A 20,190-nucleotide genomic window follows, 5' to 3' on the forward strand; every position below is an offset into this window, starting at 1 on the left:
GCACACACCATTACAGTGGGCAGCGTCACCCTCATTTCCAGAGCATAACAGCCCTCTCTCCGATGCTGCAATCGACATCTGACCCTCAGCTGGAGCCCTAAATGGAATGCTAGGTTCCCCTATGAAGAGGACCAGCAATCCAATCCAGAAGCTGCACAGCATGTAATGCGCTAGAGGGAGGGGCCCTAGGGGGTTGGTTCCCCGAAGGAACCCCTCAACCTCAAGACACCCAAGCCATTTCACCAAAGTAGACCTCTTCTGGTGCACCAGAGAGGGCGCTACAATGGAGATTAGGCAAGGAGACCGCGCATCTAGAGCGCCGAGCGAGCGCTGGGTTGCCGTGACAACCCGCGCTGCAGCCAGACAGCTCGACGGCACACGACACGCAGAGGAGCGAGAGGTTTGCTCTCGCTGATCTCCGCGGTCTCCCAGAGTGTCGGGCAGACCCGCGGCTGTGCTTTTACACACAAGCGGCAGCTGGCCAACAACAGAGGGGACTCAAGCTTCCCGGAGAAAGAAGAGTCACGACCGGCGTGTCGACGTGATCATGTTCTCATACGAAAACATGAACCACCCACGAACATCGTTTCAGCACGCGCCCAGACATGTGAAACAGTGATCGTGGCCGTCAGTGAGGACAGGAAACGACCGCATCCAGAAACACACAAATAGAATGTCATCTTTAAAAAGACGCAAGCTCTATTTGTGTAAGCTCTTTTAGGGACTTTACTCTTTTAGAGTGCTGAAGCACGCAGGGGAACGGCCGCCGCAACACAGACAGGGATTGTGTGCAGCCTGTCGTGTGCTCTTTCTCTCTTTGAAGGCGCTCACTCTTACCAGCCGTAAAAACGGCTTTCAGCGCTCGAAGCGCACCGTACCGGCCGTGAGAACAGCCTTCTGACGCTGTCAAAACAGCTATTTGCTCTATAACGGCAAACGAAACAAAAAATAGAAAATAAAGAGAGGACTTCGACCCCGCTGCTGTGCTGTTCGCCCGCACTCGAAAAAAAAGAGAAGTTCAACCAAAAAGCTTGACTCGTCTTCTAGCAGACACTTGCTTGCAGAGAACAGGAACAACACCGTTCGGCTCCGAAGCGAAAAGCTGAAGATGCAACGCACCTGCTGCTCGTTATATACCCGCGCTGCGAGGCGAGCAGCTGATGCATATGATTGCATGCCAATGTGCATTGGCTCGTTGTAGTTACACTCGAAGTAGATTGGCCTCTCTAGCGAGATTCCTATTCGTCGGTCTGTCCGACGTACGTCGAACGTGACCGACTGAATGGGAACAACTATATACACATAAACAAAAAGACAAAAACACACAAAAAAACTTACTAAACTGCAATTAAACTAACCTAATAAAACTAAAAAAAAAAAAATAAAAGCATTAAAAAAAATCTGTAGTATCTCAATGATACTAAAATAAAATTCCAACACACACATATATGAACCTGGACCACAAAACTAGTCATAAGGGTCGGTTTTTAAATTTAAACTTATACATCAGCTGAATAAATAAGCTTTCTATTGATGTATGGTTTGTTAGGATAGGACAATATTTGGCCGAGATACAACTATTTGAAAATCTGGAATCTCAGGGTGCAAAAAAATTAAAATATTGAGAAAATCGCCTTTAAAGTTGTCCAAATGAAGTCCTTAGCAATGCATATGCACTCACAAAAATACATTTTTGATATATTTACAGAAGGAAATTTACAAAATATCTTCATGGAAAATGATCTTTACTTAATATCCTAATGATTTTTGGCATAAAAGAAAAATCTATAATTTTGACCCATATAATGTATTGTTGGCTATTGCTACAAATATTATACCCATGTGACTTATGACTGGTTTTGTGGTCCAGGGTCACATATATAAGACAAGTAGAGCACATCAATGAGATTAGCATATACACCCACACTACACACACTAACCTATAGCCCATAATGGGCGGGTTGGCAGTGGCCTGGCAGGTAAATGTAACTCGCTCTCCTTCTAGAACCGACCGAGGCTCTATGGACAGAATGACTGTAGGAGGATCTGGAGAAAGAGCAAGAGGTCTTCAGGGTTCTTTTTGTGGATATACAACATGTTAGTACAATAAAATAAATGTATGCAAGCACAATCACTTACGGTGGACGTTGAGAGTGATAGTGGCTCTCTTCCCCAGAGGGGCAGCCAGATTTGAGGCCACACAGGTAAAATTTCGTCCTGTGTCTGTGTCCACTGGTTGGATCTCCAGAAAACTCTTTGTGGTCACCCTTTTCCTGTCAGCTAACACCTCCTGATAGATAGATATATAGATAGATATTAAGAATGACTGATAGATATGACTGTATGTTCTCATACGTATGTGATCATCGTGTCACATTTGCTTGTGTCTTCACTCACAGTGCTGGTATGGGCTCCCTCCACTATGATCCCATCTTTGTACCATTCTATCGTTGACAGTGGCTTTGCTCCTCGAGACACACAGGTGAGGTTATATGAGCTTCCTGCCGTCAACAGGATCTCTGGAGAGCCCTCGATAACAGGACCTTCAGGGGGAACTACACAGACACACAGATAATACACTGAAAGTGACTTACACACAGTACACACAGATAACATTTATAAATACTGATGTATGATATTTAAAAAAAAAAGAAATGAATACTTTTATTCAGCAAGGATTCATTAAATTGATCAAAAGTGTAAATGTAAATAACGATAATCACGATTTCCACAAAACTATTAAGCAGCACAACTGTTTGATAATAAAAAATGTTTCTTTTGAGCAACAAATCAGCATATTATAATATAATTTTTAATAATAATCAGCATAAAAAAACTTCAAAAAAAACATTTTAAAAATCTTACCGACCCCAAACTTTTGAATGGTAGTGTATGTGTGGAATGTTTATTACTGCATTGTTTCACTCGTGTATGCAGTAATCGGACTAAAGTGATTTGATTTTTCAATAATGTCTGTGTAATGGCAATGTACACCTATTGTATATCATGGTAGAAAAGCTTCACATAAATAAAAAGAGACAGAGAGAGGGAATGTAGATAATTAAATTGCTCCGAGGCAGTAGAGCAGCATCTCTGGAGTTGCTATTAGTGTCCCTACAAAACAAGTTAAATAAAGAAAACAGAATGCATTCTTTAGAAAAAGACTTTCTGTGTATCAGCGGCTCGGACTGGAATACTAGTGTATATGGCACTGTACATACTGTATACTGCATACTTTTTAAAATAAAAAATTACATATATGGGTCATTGACAAATAAGGTTTTTAAAAGTGTAAAAAAAACATAATGGAGATATAATTAATTTTGAAGTTTTGAAGTGTTAACAATAAGATTATGTGGTTTTTATAATCAATTAACACTGCTTTTGTCATTTTTTACAAGATGGACATAATTTGTCACCAAAAAAGTAATTCAGTTTAACCAAAATTTCAGTTTTACCAAATGAAACTTTTGGTTATACCGAATGACGACAGGCTAACAGGCTGATATCTAGCTAGCTAGTTAGCTTGCTAGCGAGCTAACAAACAGGGCAATCAAACATTTTATATTTAGTACAAGTTTTTAAATATTATAACATTTTCCATGTTTTATAGCAGTTGTACCGAATGACCTGATGTTTCGGGACATGCGTATGAACAAGTGAAAACATGAATTTTTAAAACAGTTAAGAGTTAGTTACTTTGCTTCACGACCATGTGGTCCTTTGCAGGTGTCTGAATGATGTCACATCTTGTCACATGATATTGACAACATTACTTGATCTAAAATGGTCCCTTTATATTGGTTACTCCAAATGACATCAATGAAATTAAATTTTCCGGACATTATTTCTCATAACAAAGCAACAACTTCTACACATGATTTTAATAGCATTTTGTTGATATATGATGTTATAAAATCATGCCAGAATAAAAAATGTATACATTTATTACATTTTTAGATATTTTAATCACAAATGAAGCATCTGTATTGGCCTTTAAACCGAATGACCTTTTGACACTTCAGAATCTTTAAAATACCTTTATATGTAGCAAAATATAATTAAAACCTTTTGGATTCGATAAAAGAGGTTTAGTTGTACTACCTTACATACTTTGGATGTCATATCTTTGTTTTTTTATTATTATTAAGGCCTTTGGACCATTGACCCATATGTAAAAATAAATAACAGTAGTAGAGTAAACAATATTACAACATTGTCCCATGACCTCATTAAAATTCAGCAGAAATCTCAGAAAAAAAATTACTTTGACTTTTGTATCCACTTGTGTATAAAAGCGCGTTTTGACCAAATAATGATTGATGATTGTTTTAATTTCATTCATCACACTGAAAATGGAAAGTCATGTTGAGTGCATGCATTGTGGGATACAGTATTCCACACAGTGTGCTGTTGTATACTGAAATTCACAGGAATTTCAAGCAAAAAAGTGCATATTTTCCGTGTGTACTCACTCAGAACAGTGAGTTTAGCTCTTCTGGACCTCAGAGCGGCTTCAGTGGCCTGACACTCGTACAGTGAGTCATCGGTCAGGTCGGCTGACGTGATCTCCAGATTATACTGCCCAACATCCAGGATACGCAAAACACGGTACCGCGGCCATGCTGAAACACACACACCATTACACTTTAACACAATAAACGGCCATATACTTGTTTCATGCATTTATCATTTTAGATGCAGACTGTGCTGCAAATATCCCAGGATAGCTTGTATATAAAGTCCAATTCATATTTATTTTGTCTTGAAAGCATGAATATCCCTATTTCATGTATTTCATCTCATAATTAACATAAATCTGAAACGACTATACATATTCTTTGTAAATGTTTTAAAAGCTCCAGCGTTCTTTGAATTTTAAATCACAAACCATATTTTATACAGCCAGTTTACCCAATCAGTGTGATTATGTGTTGGCTTGTAGGACATGTGTTTGTCACCAGAGGGCAGCACTCCAACACATTGGCATTCTGACTGCACACTCTCTCTGGCACACACATTATGACATCATCGATCTGGATACCAGGAGGACAAAAGTATTGGCAACGATTACATCATCCTTTAGCTCAACCAATCAGCAAGCAGGCACTTAACCTGTGCGCGTGTTTGCACATCTATATGTGTATGTGTCTGTGATTAGAGTGCGGACAAAAGATCAACGTGTCCAAAAAAAAGGGAAAGAGAGCAAGCGAGACAGAGGACAAAGAAACAAAATGGCAATGTCTGGACAATAAAAGGAAAAAATTATGTCTCTTGCTTTTATGCAATACTTGTGCTATCCTGTATGTATGTTATTGCATATATGTTGATGCTCATGGGTTAGAAGCATGTCCATTCAAACGGGTACATGCCTTGACAATGTCAAGTGGATTTTAAATGCAATTTCCAAAAAATTATTTGTATCATTGACGATTAGGTTGCACGCAATTCGTGTAGGTAAAAAGGGTGTTTGTCTAAAACACTGCAGCTGAAATGTGATGGCTTGTCAGGGGAGGTACAGCCTACCCAAAATTTTGAGGTGGAAAATGGGAGAAGAATGATTTAAAGTTAATAAAATTCTCAGTTATTAATTTCATTTAATGTCTGAGAAGGTGAGTTTTTCTTGTTTGTAATTTCACCATTGTAACACCATAAAATATCATTGTAGTCGGAACAACCGCTGCTCTTCCCTGAATCTGCCGTTCGGGAAACTGTGCTAAGGCGGGATAGAGAAGGGGAGGGGGAGGCAAATCCATTGCCAGAGACTTTTTTCATCTGTTGGTAAAAAAAAATAGCCAATCACCATCGAGTATTTGACTTTCATCAACCAATCATCGCAGAGACATAAATTACGTGATATAAGTTTGAACCGTTCCTGCTGATAATCTAGCGACTATACCTTAATTATAGATAGAAGATACACTACCGTTCAAAAGTTTGTGATTGGTAAGATTTTTATTGTTTTTAAAAGAAGTTTCGTCTGCTCACCAAGGCTGCATTTATTTAATTAAAAATACAGTAAAAACAGTAATATTGTGAAATATTATTACAATTTAAAATAACTGTTTTCTGTTTGAATATATTTTACAAAGTAATTTATTCCAGTGATGCAAAGCTGAATTTTCAGCATCATTACTCCAGTCTTCAGTGTCACATGATCCTTCAGAAATCATTCTAATATGCTGATTTGCTGCTCAAGAAACATTTATTGTGTACAATTGTGCAAAACATTTGTGTACAATATTTTTTTTTTCAGGATTCTTTGATGAATAGAAAGTTCAAAAGAACAGCCTTTATTTGAAATATAATCTTTTGTAACGTTATAAACTTTTGAACGGTAGTGTATAATGTTACAAAAGCTTTCTATTTCAGATAAATGTTCTTTTGAACTTTCTATTCATCAAGGAATCCTGGAAAAAAAAGTACACAACTGTTTTCAACATTGATAATAGTAAGAAATGTTTCTTGAGCAGCAAATTGGAATATTAGAATGATTTCTGAAGGATCATGTGACACTGAAAACTGGAGTAATGATGCTGAAAATTCAGCTTTGCCATCACAGGAATAAATTACTTTGTAAAATATATTCAAATAGAAAACAGTTATTTTAAATTGCAATAATATTTTACAATATTACTGTTTTTACTGTATTTTTAATTAAATAAATGCAGCCTTGGTGAGCATACGAAACTTCTTTTAAAAACATAAAAAATCTTACCGATTCCAAACTTTTGAATGGTAGTGTATATTGAATATTTGATAGCCAACAAATTTACCAAGATACCATTTGAGAGCAGCAGCTACAAATTAAAAATGAAGGAAGACCCCACGCCAGAAGTTGGACATATAGGTATCAGCTTTACTAAACAACCGCAAGTGCTCTTTTAACATGGACATTTAAAAGGACAGAAGGGTGGATTTTTTGTAATATGTATCATTTTCTTTTTTTACATTTTATGTCTAAAAGTGACAAAAAATTTAAAGCAGTAAAACAATGAAATAAAAAAAAAAAAGTCCTCAGGAGAGGATCCCCAGACAGCTATACAATTAGTGTGCCTCCTCTATTTGGTATTCACATGTCTAAATCTGGTCAGTCATTTGCTTTATATTAAAAATCTAGTCATCATACCAATCCTTGTGTCGCCCCAAACTAGTATGACTAGTATAACTAGTGTGTGTGTGTGTGTGTGTGTTACATACAACTAAAATGCATGGTGATCAATAACTGTCAGATAGCTTGGTTTATTAATTTTAACTTATGTCCCCTTGCTCAAGCAAAAATATCTCGTCTTACATTTAAAGGTAATTTTTTCCCCCCTTCAGTCCCATCTTATCTCACCTAGAGCCCATACTGCCACTCATCCCCCCTCAAAAAAGATGCATGACACCCTTGGTTAGTGTGATCTGGTGTGTGTGTGTGAGTGTGTTCTCACCCCTCAGATCTTCTCCGATGCCAAGAGCAAGTCCGTCTTTTGTCCACTGTACAATGCCGGTGTAGTTAAACACCACGCAGGACAGAACCACTCTCTCCCCGACCACCACAGACTGATCCGCCGGCTCCTGAGAAAACCGCGGGCCGCTGAACACTGACGGACAAAGAGAGACACAGAAATGTGAGGATCTATGTTACTGAACAGGATTCTTTGGTGAATAAAAAGTTTAAAATAACAGCATTTATTTAAAATAGAAATCTTTACTGTCTCTGTAAAAAAAACTTACTGACCTCAAACTTTTGAAAGCTAGTGTATATTAAAATGATACATGACAGATTAAGGAGTTCATCACAAGGCTTGCATTTTAAATATCAGGGACATTTTTACCCCAAGCCCTGATTAATTTCTGACCCTGATATATGATATATTAATGAACGTCTTTTTGTAATATTTCAAAGTGTAGATTGATTAAAACAAGTATTTTTTACAAACATATGCTACACAGACTCTTATAACCACATCTCAACATTTTTCACCATTACATCATCGCAAAGAGATATTTCTGAAAAATTCCGTCACTCTCTTTCTTCCTGCCTCTTCTTTCTCCTCAGGCGCACGCCACTCCTCCAGGATTATTGGTAACAGTCCAATTTGCTAATTAAGGCAAACCTCGTTAATAAAGGGAGGGGGGAAAGAAAGGGTGCACCTCCAGAGGATTACATTTACAGCCGTAAAACAAAACTCTTCATCACGCATAAAGGAATAGGTCACACCAAAATGAAAAATTTGTCATCGTTTACTCATCCTGATGTTGCTCCAACCCTGTATGACTAACTTTCTTCTGTGGAACACAATAGGACTAATAATGAAGAATGTAGTGGCTGCTCCTTTTTTATTTAGTTGAAATATAAGGGAACTGAGACTGTCAAGCTGACTTTGATGAAAGAAAGTCATACGGAAAGTCAAGGACTCTGGACGTCGAGTTTCTGTCATAAAGCCAGCCTTCCCTCTTTGCAACTGTCTGTGCATTGTGATTGGACTGCAGGAGACATGACGTCATGTCTTTGCGGCACAGCTGCTTATGACAGGGCTTAATGACACTGGCCTGTGTATCAGAATCCTGAAAGCAGCTTCACTGGGTTAACTAGTCATTAGCGATGCAAAAGTGCCCTCAGAACAAAGACACAACATCTGATGTCTGATTCATAGACTGATTCGTCCATGTGTGTGCGTGTGCTTGTGTGTATCTTTGAAAACTCTGAAGTATTTCCAGATGCTAGAGTCTAAGAAAAACATCCCTGAAGTGGTGCTGCCAAATTTTAAGCATTTACAAAAGCAGAGCCAAATGCAAAACGTCATGGAGAGAGAGGGAGATAAACAGAGAATGACAATAATGTACCCTGTAGCACACTCACAAACACAGAAACAGCCTTTTAATTATGTGCCGAGAGAGGTAAGCAAGAATACATGACTTTTAGTCAAATGGTCTCAGACGGAACATTCATCTGTCCACATCTTTCCTCGGGGCAAGTCTTGCTCTAATTTTACAGACAAATAAAAACTGTATTTTGTGTGGGTGTGTGTTGTGTGATGTCCATGAGCATTTGTGTGTGAGTACTAAAATGTCTAAGTCTGACTTGGGTACTACAACATTTACATCATTCTTAATCTAAGTTACCGTTATTGAACTTTGACTTTGATTCAAGCTTCGGAATCGATTCCAAAACTGGATTCCAGGTTCATTTTCTCAATTTTAAAGTAGGGTAAGTGAGATCTTATAGACAGTGCAGTATAAATATCACTATTAAGTATAAGTATAAATTAAACTATTATTATTGACAATATAACCTTTGCTTTTTTTTTTTTTTTTTTTAAATAAATAAAAATAAATATACATTGTAGCCTACCTATGCACACAACATATCTTCGAGAAGTCTGAGTAGCCACTGCCAGCTGAAGTTTTTGCGGCCGGTTTACATTCTTCCATTACCTTTAAAGGGTTAGTTCACCCAAAAATGAAAATTCTGTCATTAATTACTAACCCTCATGTCATTCCACACCTGTAAGACCTTCGTTCATCTTCGAACACACAAATTAAGATATTTTTGATGAAATCTGATGGCTCAGTGAGGCCTGCATTGCCAGCAAGACAATTAACACTTTCAGATGCCCAGAAAGCTACTAAAGACGTATTTAAAGTTAATGTGACTACAGTGGTAAACCTAAATGTTATGAAGTGACGAGAATACTTTTTGTGCGGCAAAAAACAAAATTTAACGACTTTATTCAACAATTTCTAGTGATGGGCAATTTCAAAACACTACTTCATGAAGCTTTATGAATCTTTTGTTTCGAATCAGTGGTTCGGAGCGTGTATCAAACTGCCCAAAAAGTCAGGCCCCCCCAGTGGTGAACCATTGAAATTTCGAAACACTTATGATGTATCGAAGCCTCGTTTACTGAAATCACGTGACTTTGGCAGTTTGATGCGCACTCCGAACCGCTGATTCGAATCAAAATATTAGTAAATCTTCAAAGCTTAATGAAGCAGTGTTTTGAAATCGCCCATCACTAGATATTGTTAAATAAAGTTGTTATTTTGTTTTTTGCCACACAAAAAGTATTCTTGTTGCTTCATAACATTAAGGTTGAACCACTGTAGTCACATGAACAGTTTTTAATACATCTTTAGTAGCTTTCTGGGCATTGAAAGTGTTAATTATCTTGCTGGCAATGGAGGCCTCACTGAGCCAACGGATTTCATCAAAAACATCTTAATTTGTGTTCCGAAGATGAACGAAGGTCTTACAGGTTTGGAACGACATGAGGGTGAGTAATTAATGACAGAATTTTCATTTTTGAATGAACTAACCCTTTAAAGGGGCTCTTGTGTTATCTCTTCTTTCAAAAACATGAGTTGCTTTCGGTCAAGTCCAGTCATGCAATTATGATCGCTTAGTTAGCTAGTGCTGTTGTGTTGTTGTGGTCATAAAGGGATAGCTCACCAAAAAATGAAAATTCTGTCATTAAATACTCACCCTCATGTTGTTTCAAACCCTCAAGAATTTCGTTCATCTTCGGAACACAAATGAAGATCTTTTTGATGAAATCTGAGAGCTTTCTGTCCCTCCATTGACAGCTACGCAACTATCATTTTGACGCTTAAAAAAGTACATATAGTGATCGTAAACTAATCCATATGAATTGAGTGGTTTAGTCCAAGTTTTCTGAAGAGACTCGATTGCTTTATATAGGGTGACCATATGTCCTCTTTTCCCCAGACATGTCCTCTTTTTAAAACCTAAAAAAATGCATCCGGCTGGGATTTCTAAATCACCAAAAATGTGGCTATTCCTTCTCACATGCAAATTTAGAATATCGCATAAAACATTTGTGAATAAAGCAGCGTTTTCATCCAGTGAGCCGAACAGAACAAAATCGCAACTTCCTGATAAACTGGCGCTAAATATCACTAAGAAAAATGGAAGTTGCTGCAGTAGAAGCCACTGTATATAATAATTTTGGATTTAATAATAAATTATTTGCGCCTCAGAGCGCTTAGATGAAACACAATAAACGCTGTCATGTTATTTTGCATTCAGACGCTTGGTGTTTGTGAACGCAATCGTGTTAGCTGCTTTTGGGAGGGAATTATATAGAACCACTGTAACGATAGACTTTGCTCAGGCATTACAGAATGACCAAAACAGCTGGTTGGTCCAGTTATGCCGTCCCAACACAAAGTCACATAGCCTATGTGTTTTTTGATGCGCATCATGGAATTTATTCAGTTTCCATCGAAGTTTATGCGCATGTTTTTGTGTCGCATAAAATTTATCCGACTTAGTTGAGCGCATACGTTTTTATGTGCATTTTTAGAATTTATGCGCATCTTGGTGTTTCCATCTAGCGTTTTTTTATGCAATATCCCAAAATGCACATAAAATACTTTAGGTGGATGGAAACATAGCAGGGGCTTCTGTGTACACAATACAACTTTAAATGATGTTTTATTAAAACAAAAGTTCAGGAGGAGCACATTCAAATGATCTACCCAATCAGCATAAGAGGAGGCCTATAAATACATAGCCGACTCACCTATGTTCCTATCCTAACCAAAGTTACGGGGGAGTACTCTGGGTTCGGGCGACATTCCGAGCTCGGAGCCCTCCCCCCGGACAGCACGCCAAATACGCATACTTTTTATTCTATCTAATAATTTGTAAGTGTGAACTCATAAAACGCATGTCTTGCAAGGACTTTCATGCCTACTTGATTGGTAATCAAGGACTGTTGAGAAAGATTTGATCTTCAGGAAAGTATACAAGGGAACACAAGGTAGACTGAAATTATTTTTGACTGAAATAGTAGATTTTTTTATGGCTACTGATTTTTTATTTTATTTTAACCTATGGCCATAAAAGAAACAGTGTCATGTAAGGTGTTAAAAGCTAAACTATTTTTTTTATTTGTTTGTTATTATTCTATTGTTAAGGGCCAAAAGTTGAATGGAAAGGATGTGTTACTTTATGTTGCATGGTTGTGAACGCATTTGTCAAGTATTTAGGCACCTCCATTCACTCTTTCATTTCATTTCTCTGTGTCGCTAATTGCTTTTTTAGAGTAGTAAATATGCTAACCTCTCTGCACACATCTCTCTCACAACTCTCACTGTTTGGCTTTCTCCTTATGTACCTGTTTTACAGTATGTGTGTACCTGTACATGTGTAGGCATATTTCATTTCCTGATGTCATGTTTTTTTTTATATCTCTTTAGAAAACATGTGAATAAAGGTCTCCCATCCCACTTATTCCTGAGGGAAACGTAAGTGGAACAAAGGAGAAAAACAAACAGATAAAATTTCAGTTTTTGTTTTTCACAGTAGGCCTACTTTCAATCCTTCTCCCCCTCTGATTTCATCCCACTCTTCAAATATCCTAATCTTTCACCTTACTCCTCCTCGTTTGCTCAGTACTTTCTTTTCTTGTACTTTTGCATTTATTTTGATTATTCCTCCACCACCTCCTCCTCTATCTCCTTCATTCACTCTGTCCATTCATATGTTTTTCCTTTTAAATCCCAGACTACATTTTTTTATCATCCCTTCATCTCTGTTTTCCCACCATATGCATCATTCTTTGTTCTTACTCTCTTAGAAGAGGAAGAATAATTTTAATAGGCCTACTTAAAATAGTTCTACACATCCCGATCAACAATTTGAACGATTCTTTCAAAACGCAGATTCATTCAGGAACGAAAGAGACTTGTTCTGAATTCGGAACCACATACAAGCATACTACTCTTTCTATTTCTGCCTTAGAAAGATATGGTAAACATAGTAGGAGTGGTATACTAGTATGTGGTTACGAATTCAGCGTTGGTGAATATCAGTCCTAAATAGTATTCAAAATCAGAATTAGTGTGTCCCAAATCGTAGTATGTTCCAAAGATACCCTGATGGTCTACTTTTTCCAGTTAGATTATGAAGTGCACACTCTAACGGCTAATATTGCCCACAACCCACTGCACATTGGACAAGGATTCAATTAACTACAAACAAATAAAAAGTGTAAAAAAAAAAAAAAACTACAAACATGGCGGATGTGCAAGTCCAATGGTTAAGTAGAGAAGTTTAGATAAAGGGGTTTGAGTGATTAATAATCAGTATTTTTATAAAAGTTCACAATGCTGTTACAGATTAAATATAATGTGGATAACATTAAATAAATATATTTTCATCAGGTTAGATATGTTTTGACATTAACTTTTTCAAATGCATCATGCAAAAACATGAGATTTCTACGCATTAAAGACCCATGACTGGCAGATCAACGTGCTACTATGTTTCTAAACGATACAGTAGGAATTTAAATTAAATTGAATGTGGATGACTTTAACTTTGACAAAATGATTGACAGGGCAGTTTAAACGGTGGCAGGATGCAATAAGCGACAGAGCGGTCTGTTAAAGACGCAATTATAACGAAGTAGTATGTCCCAAAGCTTGCCTACACTGTAAAGCCGAATAAGTTGGGCTAACTCAAAAAAATTGAGGTAATCAGTTACATCAAATTTTTTGAGTTATGATGTTCCCAATTTTAAGTAAGCAGAACTATCAAGTTTTGAGTTTGTAGTACTCATGCATGTTAATTCCTCCTAACTTGAAGTACTGAGCTAACTCATACACTTTGATAGCAATTAACATAAAATATTTAGTTGAACTTTTTATGTTTTGAGGTCTTCCAAATCAAATGAGTTATTTACTTCACTGTAAACCCTAATAAGGAAATTTAGAAAATGCCAACTTGCTAATTTGCTAACGTGTTACCAATAGCATGGTATAATACTTACTGAATGAGTACAACAACTTAAAACATGTAACTTACCTGCTCTCATACCAAGCTGCATGCGCTACTTGTCACCATGATGGTAACTCTCTAAAAACCCACATTAACAGAAACTCTTCTAAATTAGCATAACAATTAATCACTACCAAATCTCCCTTATCCATTAATTTTGCACAAAAAAGTGCCATGGACAAAGCATGCTGGGAAATAGAAATCCCAGCCCAGTTTCAGTTAAACTTAAGTCCATCTAAATTAAAAGAAATGAGTTCATACAACTCAAAACAGTTCAGTTTACTTAAAATATGTCAGTGTTGTGAACTCAAAAGAAAAAGAAAGTTCTTCTAAATAGTCATTACAGTTAATTTACCTGAACTAATTTGTTAAATTTAAGTTTGTCCTACTCAAAACAATTAAGTATTTTGAGCATTAGGGTTTACAGTGTACTACTGAAGAAAAAAAAAAAAAAACATTGCTACTCTATTCTTCTACACACTCAAAAGTATGTACTTTTTCTTCACAAAAACAGTACATACTTTTAGAGCATAGTATAAGTAGGCGAATTAAGATGCAGCTACTCTTCATGAGGGATTCATTGAATCATTTTGTCATTTTTGCATTGCACCGCTATACTTTTCCATTATTTTTCTATGTAAACATGCTAGATTGAAATGTTTGACTTTTCAGTGTCTTGTGCATGACAGCTTTCTCAAAACGCAGAGATAAAGTAAAAAAGGCATCTTTAGATCCAAGTAGGCAAAAAACAGTACCCTATGTGACAATAGTATATCGGAATTCATAGTACTCATAAAAGCGTACCTGGATGACATGCTACTTCTGGCGATTCTGAAGTGTGCATAAGATGGACACTTTACTATCCCATGGGGCCACAGGAGAGGATTTGTGAATGGCAGCATATATATATATATATATATATATATATATATATATATATATATATATACACACACACACACACACACACACATATATACATAGATGCCTCATTAGTGTCTGTTTCTATGGGCTGCATTTGAGGCATGCACTCCCATGGGACTACCGCAGCACCTGACGCAACAGAGTGCGGCACAGGATAAGATTTAATGGGCAAGTACGGGTGCGGGCTGTAAGACACTCGTGTGTGGTGGTTGCGGGAGAATAAAAGCATAGGTGGAGCATGTCTACAGCTGGCAAGGCTTAGCCTTCCCCTGCCTGCTGATGCTTGTGATTACTTTTAGAGGGAAAAGCTGCCCATAACTGCTTGTCTAGGATCAGTTTTCTCTAAACAATTTTTGACGAAACAGATTTGGCAAATGTTTCTATTTACAACGCGCATTGCAGCATTGAGCAATGTAGCCAATCCCAATCTGTTGATTTCTTGAATGCATTGGCTAATCAGATGTGTTTACGTTAGAATTCACTCACCACTCAAAACCCAACAGTTTTTGTTCAGTTCTGCATGCTCGTGAATCCTCTCATTATGACAAAGTGTAGATATTATAAGAGATTCATTCTGCAGTCACCTTCATTGATTAATCTAATCTAAAGTTAAACTTAAGTTAACTTTAGATTAATATTAACTTAAATGAGTGACAGCTTTTTAGTGATTATAAAGATAGAGCTGTTTGTGTGCTTTCTGTCATGCCAAATCACGCATGCAGTAGCTTATTGCTTTTCTGTTAAAATTTACAGTGGTTTGTGAATGTAGATGCTTTAATAACAAATAATTTATCGGGAGCTTTTATGCTGGGATGAGTAGGATGTTAGTAGGCAGCCTAACTTGTAACTATTTCATGGAAATTTATTTCATGGACGTACTGAAAAATGTATACTTTTAACTGTGTGAGGAAGCGGGAAACATGAAAATTGCGAGTGGGAGCTGGAGAATGTAACATTTTGCAGGAGCAGGCGGGAGCGGGACAGAATCCCCCACCGGCGTGTAGGCTGCATTTTTTATCTTACAGAATGTAGTAAATATTAAAAAATAGAGATATGCAATCATGTATGTATGACAAGCTGTATACTGTACTGAACTATTCACCAAAAACAACCACCCCCAGTACACACACACAAACACACACACACACACACACACCACAAAATGTTTTTCTGTAAACAGCGGCATGTTGTGTACAGGGGTAACATGCTTCGGGACATTCTGCAAAACCACTCAAATGTCACTCAGTGTACTATGGGGCCTCAGGGGGACCTGGTGACCCTCGACATTAGCAGTGGCACAGAAACAGGATGGCGTAAAAGATTCGCCAAACGGCCTTCATTTCATTAATATTTCATTTCACACATCCCTCCCGTCTCAGGAATCCCAAGTAAACTGATGCTCAGAGGAGTGGATGAGAGAGAGATTTAACCCCAGAGAAATGCTGCTGAAACATCTACATCTCCTCTTAGATATGTGTGTGTACATACCACTAATGAAGCCAGCCATTTAAAAACTAAAATTATGATGAAATTATGCTGTTACACCACTTTGAGCTGTTGCAGTGCAGAAGAGCGATCGGGAGGAGTATAATGAGCGCCAAGAAGCAAGAGAGAAGTAAGAGAGTGTGCTGTGACTACAGCGGTCATAATATGTGTTTGTTTAGTTTCTTGAGTCCTCGACCCACTGGCCTCTTTGTGTCAACAGGCTGTTTGAAAGGTCAAAGTTCATCTCTATAGGGTGCAGGATGCATGAGGGCACCCCGTCTATCATATTTTTTTTCCTTTCTTTTCCTTTCCCGTATGGTTCCTCTGTTCCTATTTTCCGCAGGCATCTTTCTTTCTGGTATGTGAACTTTCTTCCTTTATTTATCTCTCCTCTCATTTTCCAACTCATCCCAACTGTCCGTTTCCTTTTTCCATTTGATCATCTCACTCACACACACACGCACTTTCTCTTTCTCAGCACTGAAAGAATGTAAAGCATTTCCTTTACCTCCTCTCTCTCTCTTCTTTCCTTCTCTTGCTCAGTTTCCATCTCACCTCATGCCTCTCAACTCTTTCTCCTCCCCTCTTTATTCTGTTTTGGTCTCTTAATTAGAAACTTGAGAAAATGTTTGCTTTTAGCATCAGTCACCTCTGTGCAACAAAAACAGAGAAAATGAATAATTTATGCACTGTACTGTCATGTCATTTCTCATTTAGACTCTATTTCTCTCATTCATTTTTTTTTCTGCCTAACATTCTCTGATTTTTACAAGATGAAAGGGAATCTTTGCTGTGTCACCTTAAGGTTTGATGGTGAAAATGTTACAGGACTGAAACACAACCCTGAGGATGTCATTAGAACTTGAACCTAAATATAGATTTTAATTTTTTTACCTTCCACAGTTCAGCATATAAAGAATCCTAAATAATATAATTTCTTAAAAAAAAAAGAAGTTATTTTAGACATAAGGGCAAAACCATTTGTACGGAGCCCCTAAAGTGGCATGGTGGTGGAAAAAATGTGGGATGTGAGAAAAAAAAAAATTATTTAATGCTTTTGAGTTCTCTCACAAAAGTTTTGCGTTCCCCTGAGAAACTTTGCAAACTTTGCGAGCGAACACAGCGAAGTTTCTGGGGGCAACGCAAACATTTTGTGAGTGAATGCATAGTTTCTCAGAGAACTCAAAACATTTGCGAGAGAACGCAAAAGCATTAACATATAATTTTTCCTCATTTTTCATATTTTTTTCATCACCATGTCCCTTTAGGTGCATTTGTGCTTTGAACATAATGACACCTTTAAGGGGTGGTTGATTATGATTTCACTTTTTTAACTTTAGTTAGTGTGTAATGTTGCTGTTAGAGCATAAACGTCTGCAAAGTTATAACGCTCAAAGTTCAAAGCAAAGCGAGATATTTTCATTTAAAGAATTCTCTGTTTAAGGACTACAACAAATGTCTGGTAGGGACTACAACAAGCTTCTTCCCAGGTTAGTGACATCACTAACCTTAAAATTTACATAAACCCTGCCCCCGAGAACACGCAACAAAGGGGTGAGGCCATGTTATAATACAGTACGTAACACAAATGCAACACATGACAAGTTCTAACTGTAATTAAACTAAACTATACCTGTTCTACCTTCATGCAGAATATATTCTTTGGCTCTGTAGGCTCTTACAACAGTTCCCACATGAGCGATTTATAGATTATCATGACAGAATATGCTAATCAATGACTTTAAGATAGTTAACTCCACATCAGCTACATAAATTCATCAACTAACCATTCAGAAGCATCCTGTTGCATTCTACATGTTCAGTCTCTCCATCATTGTCCGACTCCAGTTTGAACATAAAAGACTGAACAGCGAGTCTGCGTGAGGTAATTGGAGCTGCTAACGAACACGAACTCTTGAAACTCCGCCCTCTTCTTGGGAGCAGCAGCTCATTTGCATTTAAAGGACATTTAAAACTGAGTGTTTTTGCTCACCCCCAAAAAGTGACAAATTTAACATGCTATAAAAATGATCTGTGGGGTATTTTGAGCTAAAACTTCACATACACAAATCAGAGACTTATTTTACATCTTGTAAAAGTGGTATTATATTTTAAATCATCTGGCTTGTTAAAGGTGAAGTTTATAGTTTCAGCTGCACTAGTGGCACCTAGCGGAATTATAAAGCATATTTTGCAAAGGCCCCTTTCACACGTCGCACCTCCCCCAACTCAAACATCACAAATGCAAATCTTATGGGTGCTTGTGAAGGCATGTCTCAACCAAGCATGCCACACGAGTCCTGAAAAGTGAAGCCAAAGCGTCTCGATTGCCCCCAGGTGGCTGGATGCAGTATAGGTCATAAACCCCGCCCTCTCCATGTAATGTAATGGGACGTGAGACAAACTAAACAGTCAAATTATGTCAAATATATTTTTTCCAAAGATAGTTTCTGTCATTTTAGGGAGTTTTCATCAAGCTGATGTCAGTTAAAGTGTTCGTTCTTTAAATAAGTTTGTTTTTAGTTAGATATTTGATGCTATAAAAATGCGGGTTTTGATGTCATGATTGACAGCTGTGATTGACAGTGTCTCTGAGCGAAGTAGTCACTGAAGCACCAACGGATTTTTTTCTGGATCTTCAGGAGGAGATTGGAGCTTTAACTTTAATTTATTTCACACAACATAATGAGTTGTTCTGCAGTATTAACCAATTCTGCAGGAGTGTGGGCGGGACCTTGATATTGCGGCTCCACTTCGCACTCACTTCTACGCAGACTCGGGCTCCAAGTTCACTACGCGCAGACTCGAGACTCAAGATGTCAGCGCCATATTGGCACACTGGCGGCTTTACTTACTACAATGGAAGAGAGTGAAGGTGCGTCAGCCATCTTTTTTTACAGTCTATGGTCTCAACAGTTAAAACTAGGCTACTTTAAATAAAAGGTCCAACACTTCTGTATCCGAAGCTTAATTTCTTCTCCCAAGTAACGCGTCAGGCATAGTCCCACAGCAGCTAAACACTCTCTGGATCCGCCTGCTACAGTAGCCATGCCCCAATAATCTTACACTATTGGTTAAACTGGAAAGAGATTGACGGATATAAGTTGACCGCTCTCAACAGTCTAAAAAAATTCTGGGTTGTTTCAACCCATGTTTGCGTCAAATATGGACAAACCCACTATTGGATTTAAAATGTGTAAGTAAAAGTTTAAACCAACGGTTGGGTTTGTCCATATTTAGCCCAAACATGGGTTGAAACAACCCAGCGTTTTTTAGAGTGTAATGTTGATGGTGTTGATAGCAGCCAATGAACAGAAAAACAGGTTAATAGAATCGATTTTAACATGAAAAATCGGTCCCACTTTATATTCGGTGTATTTATGTACTATGTACTTACATTTAAATTAATCATTTGATACAATGCACTTATTGTGTACATGCATGTTTTTACATTGTACTTATATTTAAAAAAAAATACCTATATGTAATTACATCTGTAATTACATTTATAATTATACTGTTGACCCATCCCTTACACTTTAACCCACCCTTAAACCTACCCATACCACCAAACCTGTCCCTAATCTTACCCATATCCCACCTCAATTGTAGAAAAATTGTTTTGCAATATAGCATGAACACAATAAGTACATTGTACCTATTTTTTGATGTAAGTACATAAGGCCACCTAATATAAAGAGGGACCAAAAAGTCTTACATACATTCAAGCTGTGCTATTATCAAAGATTATGAATTTTACCTGGTGGACAATAAAACTAAATAAAGTGATAAAACTCACATAGAATTATAAATAAGAAGAGACCCAAGCCATAGGTATAGAACAGAATATCATAGAGCAGAGATTCACATACTTTCTTGTCAACTGATCCCCTTTGACCTAAAATATTTACTTGACGTAAATATATAAGTTAATGCATACAACACATTCACATGTTCATGGTGCTCCTTGGTTAATGGTCATGTGGCAT

At 37.4% G+C, this 20,190-nt stretch overlaps 1 protein-coding gene across 5 annotated transcripts in view; it reads right to left on the bottom strand.

Annotated features, from left to right (window-relative positions):
- The window catches only part of kirrel1b (kirre like nephrin family adhesion molecule 1b), a 102,893-nt gene that overhangs the window by 68,614 nt on the left and 14,089 nt on the right, over positions 1-20,190 (bottom strand). For all 5 annotated transcript variants that reach the window (XR_007925206.1, XM_051863400.1, XM_051863386.1 and 2 more), the window contains exons 2-6: positions 7,434-7,586; positions 4,476-4,625; positions 2,398-2,555; positions 2,140-2,290; positions 1,941-2,046 (exon numbers count right to left, since the gene is read on the bottom strand). Coding sequence is in view for 4 of the 5 variants with exons in the window: in XM_051863400.1 (XP_051719360.1) it covers positions 1,941-2,046; positions 2,140-2,290; positions 2,398-2,555; positions 4,476-4,625; positions 7,434-7,586 (718 nt within the window). In the remaining variant the exon portion in view is untranslated. The remainder of the gene's footprint in view (positions 1-1,940; positions 2,047-2,139; positions 2,291-2,397; positions 2,556-4,475; positions 4,626-7,433; positions 7,587-20,190) is intronic.

Source organism: Ctenopharyngodon idella, chromosome 2 (genome assembly GCF_019924925.1).
Source record: "Ctenopharyngodon idella isolate HZGC_01 chromosome 2, HZGC01, whole genome shotgun sequence".
Classification (NCBI taxonomy): domain Eukaryota; kingdom Metazoa; phylum Chordata; class Actinopteri; order Cypriniformes; family Xenocyprididae; genus Ctenopharyngodon; species Ctenopharyngodon idella.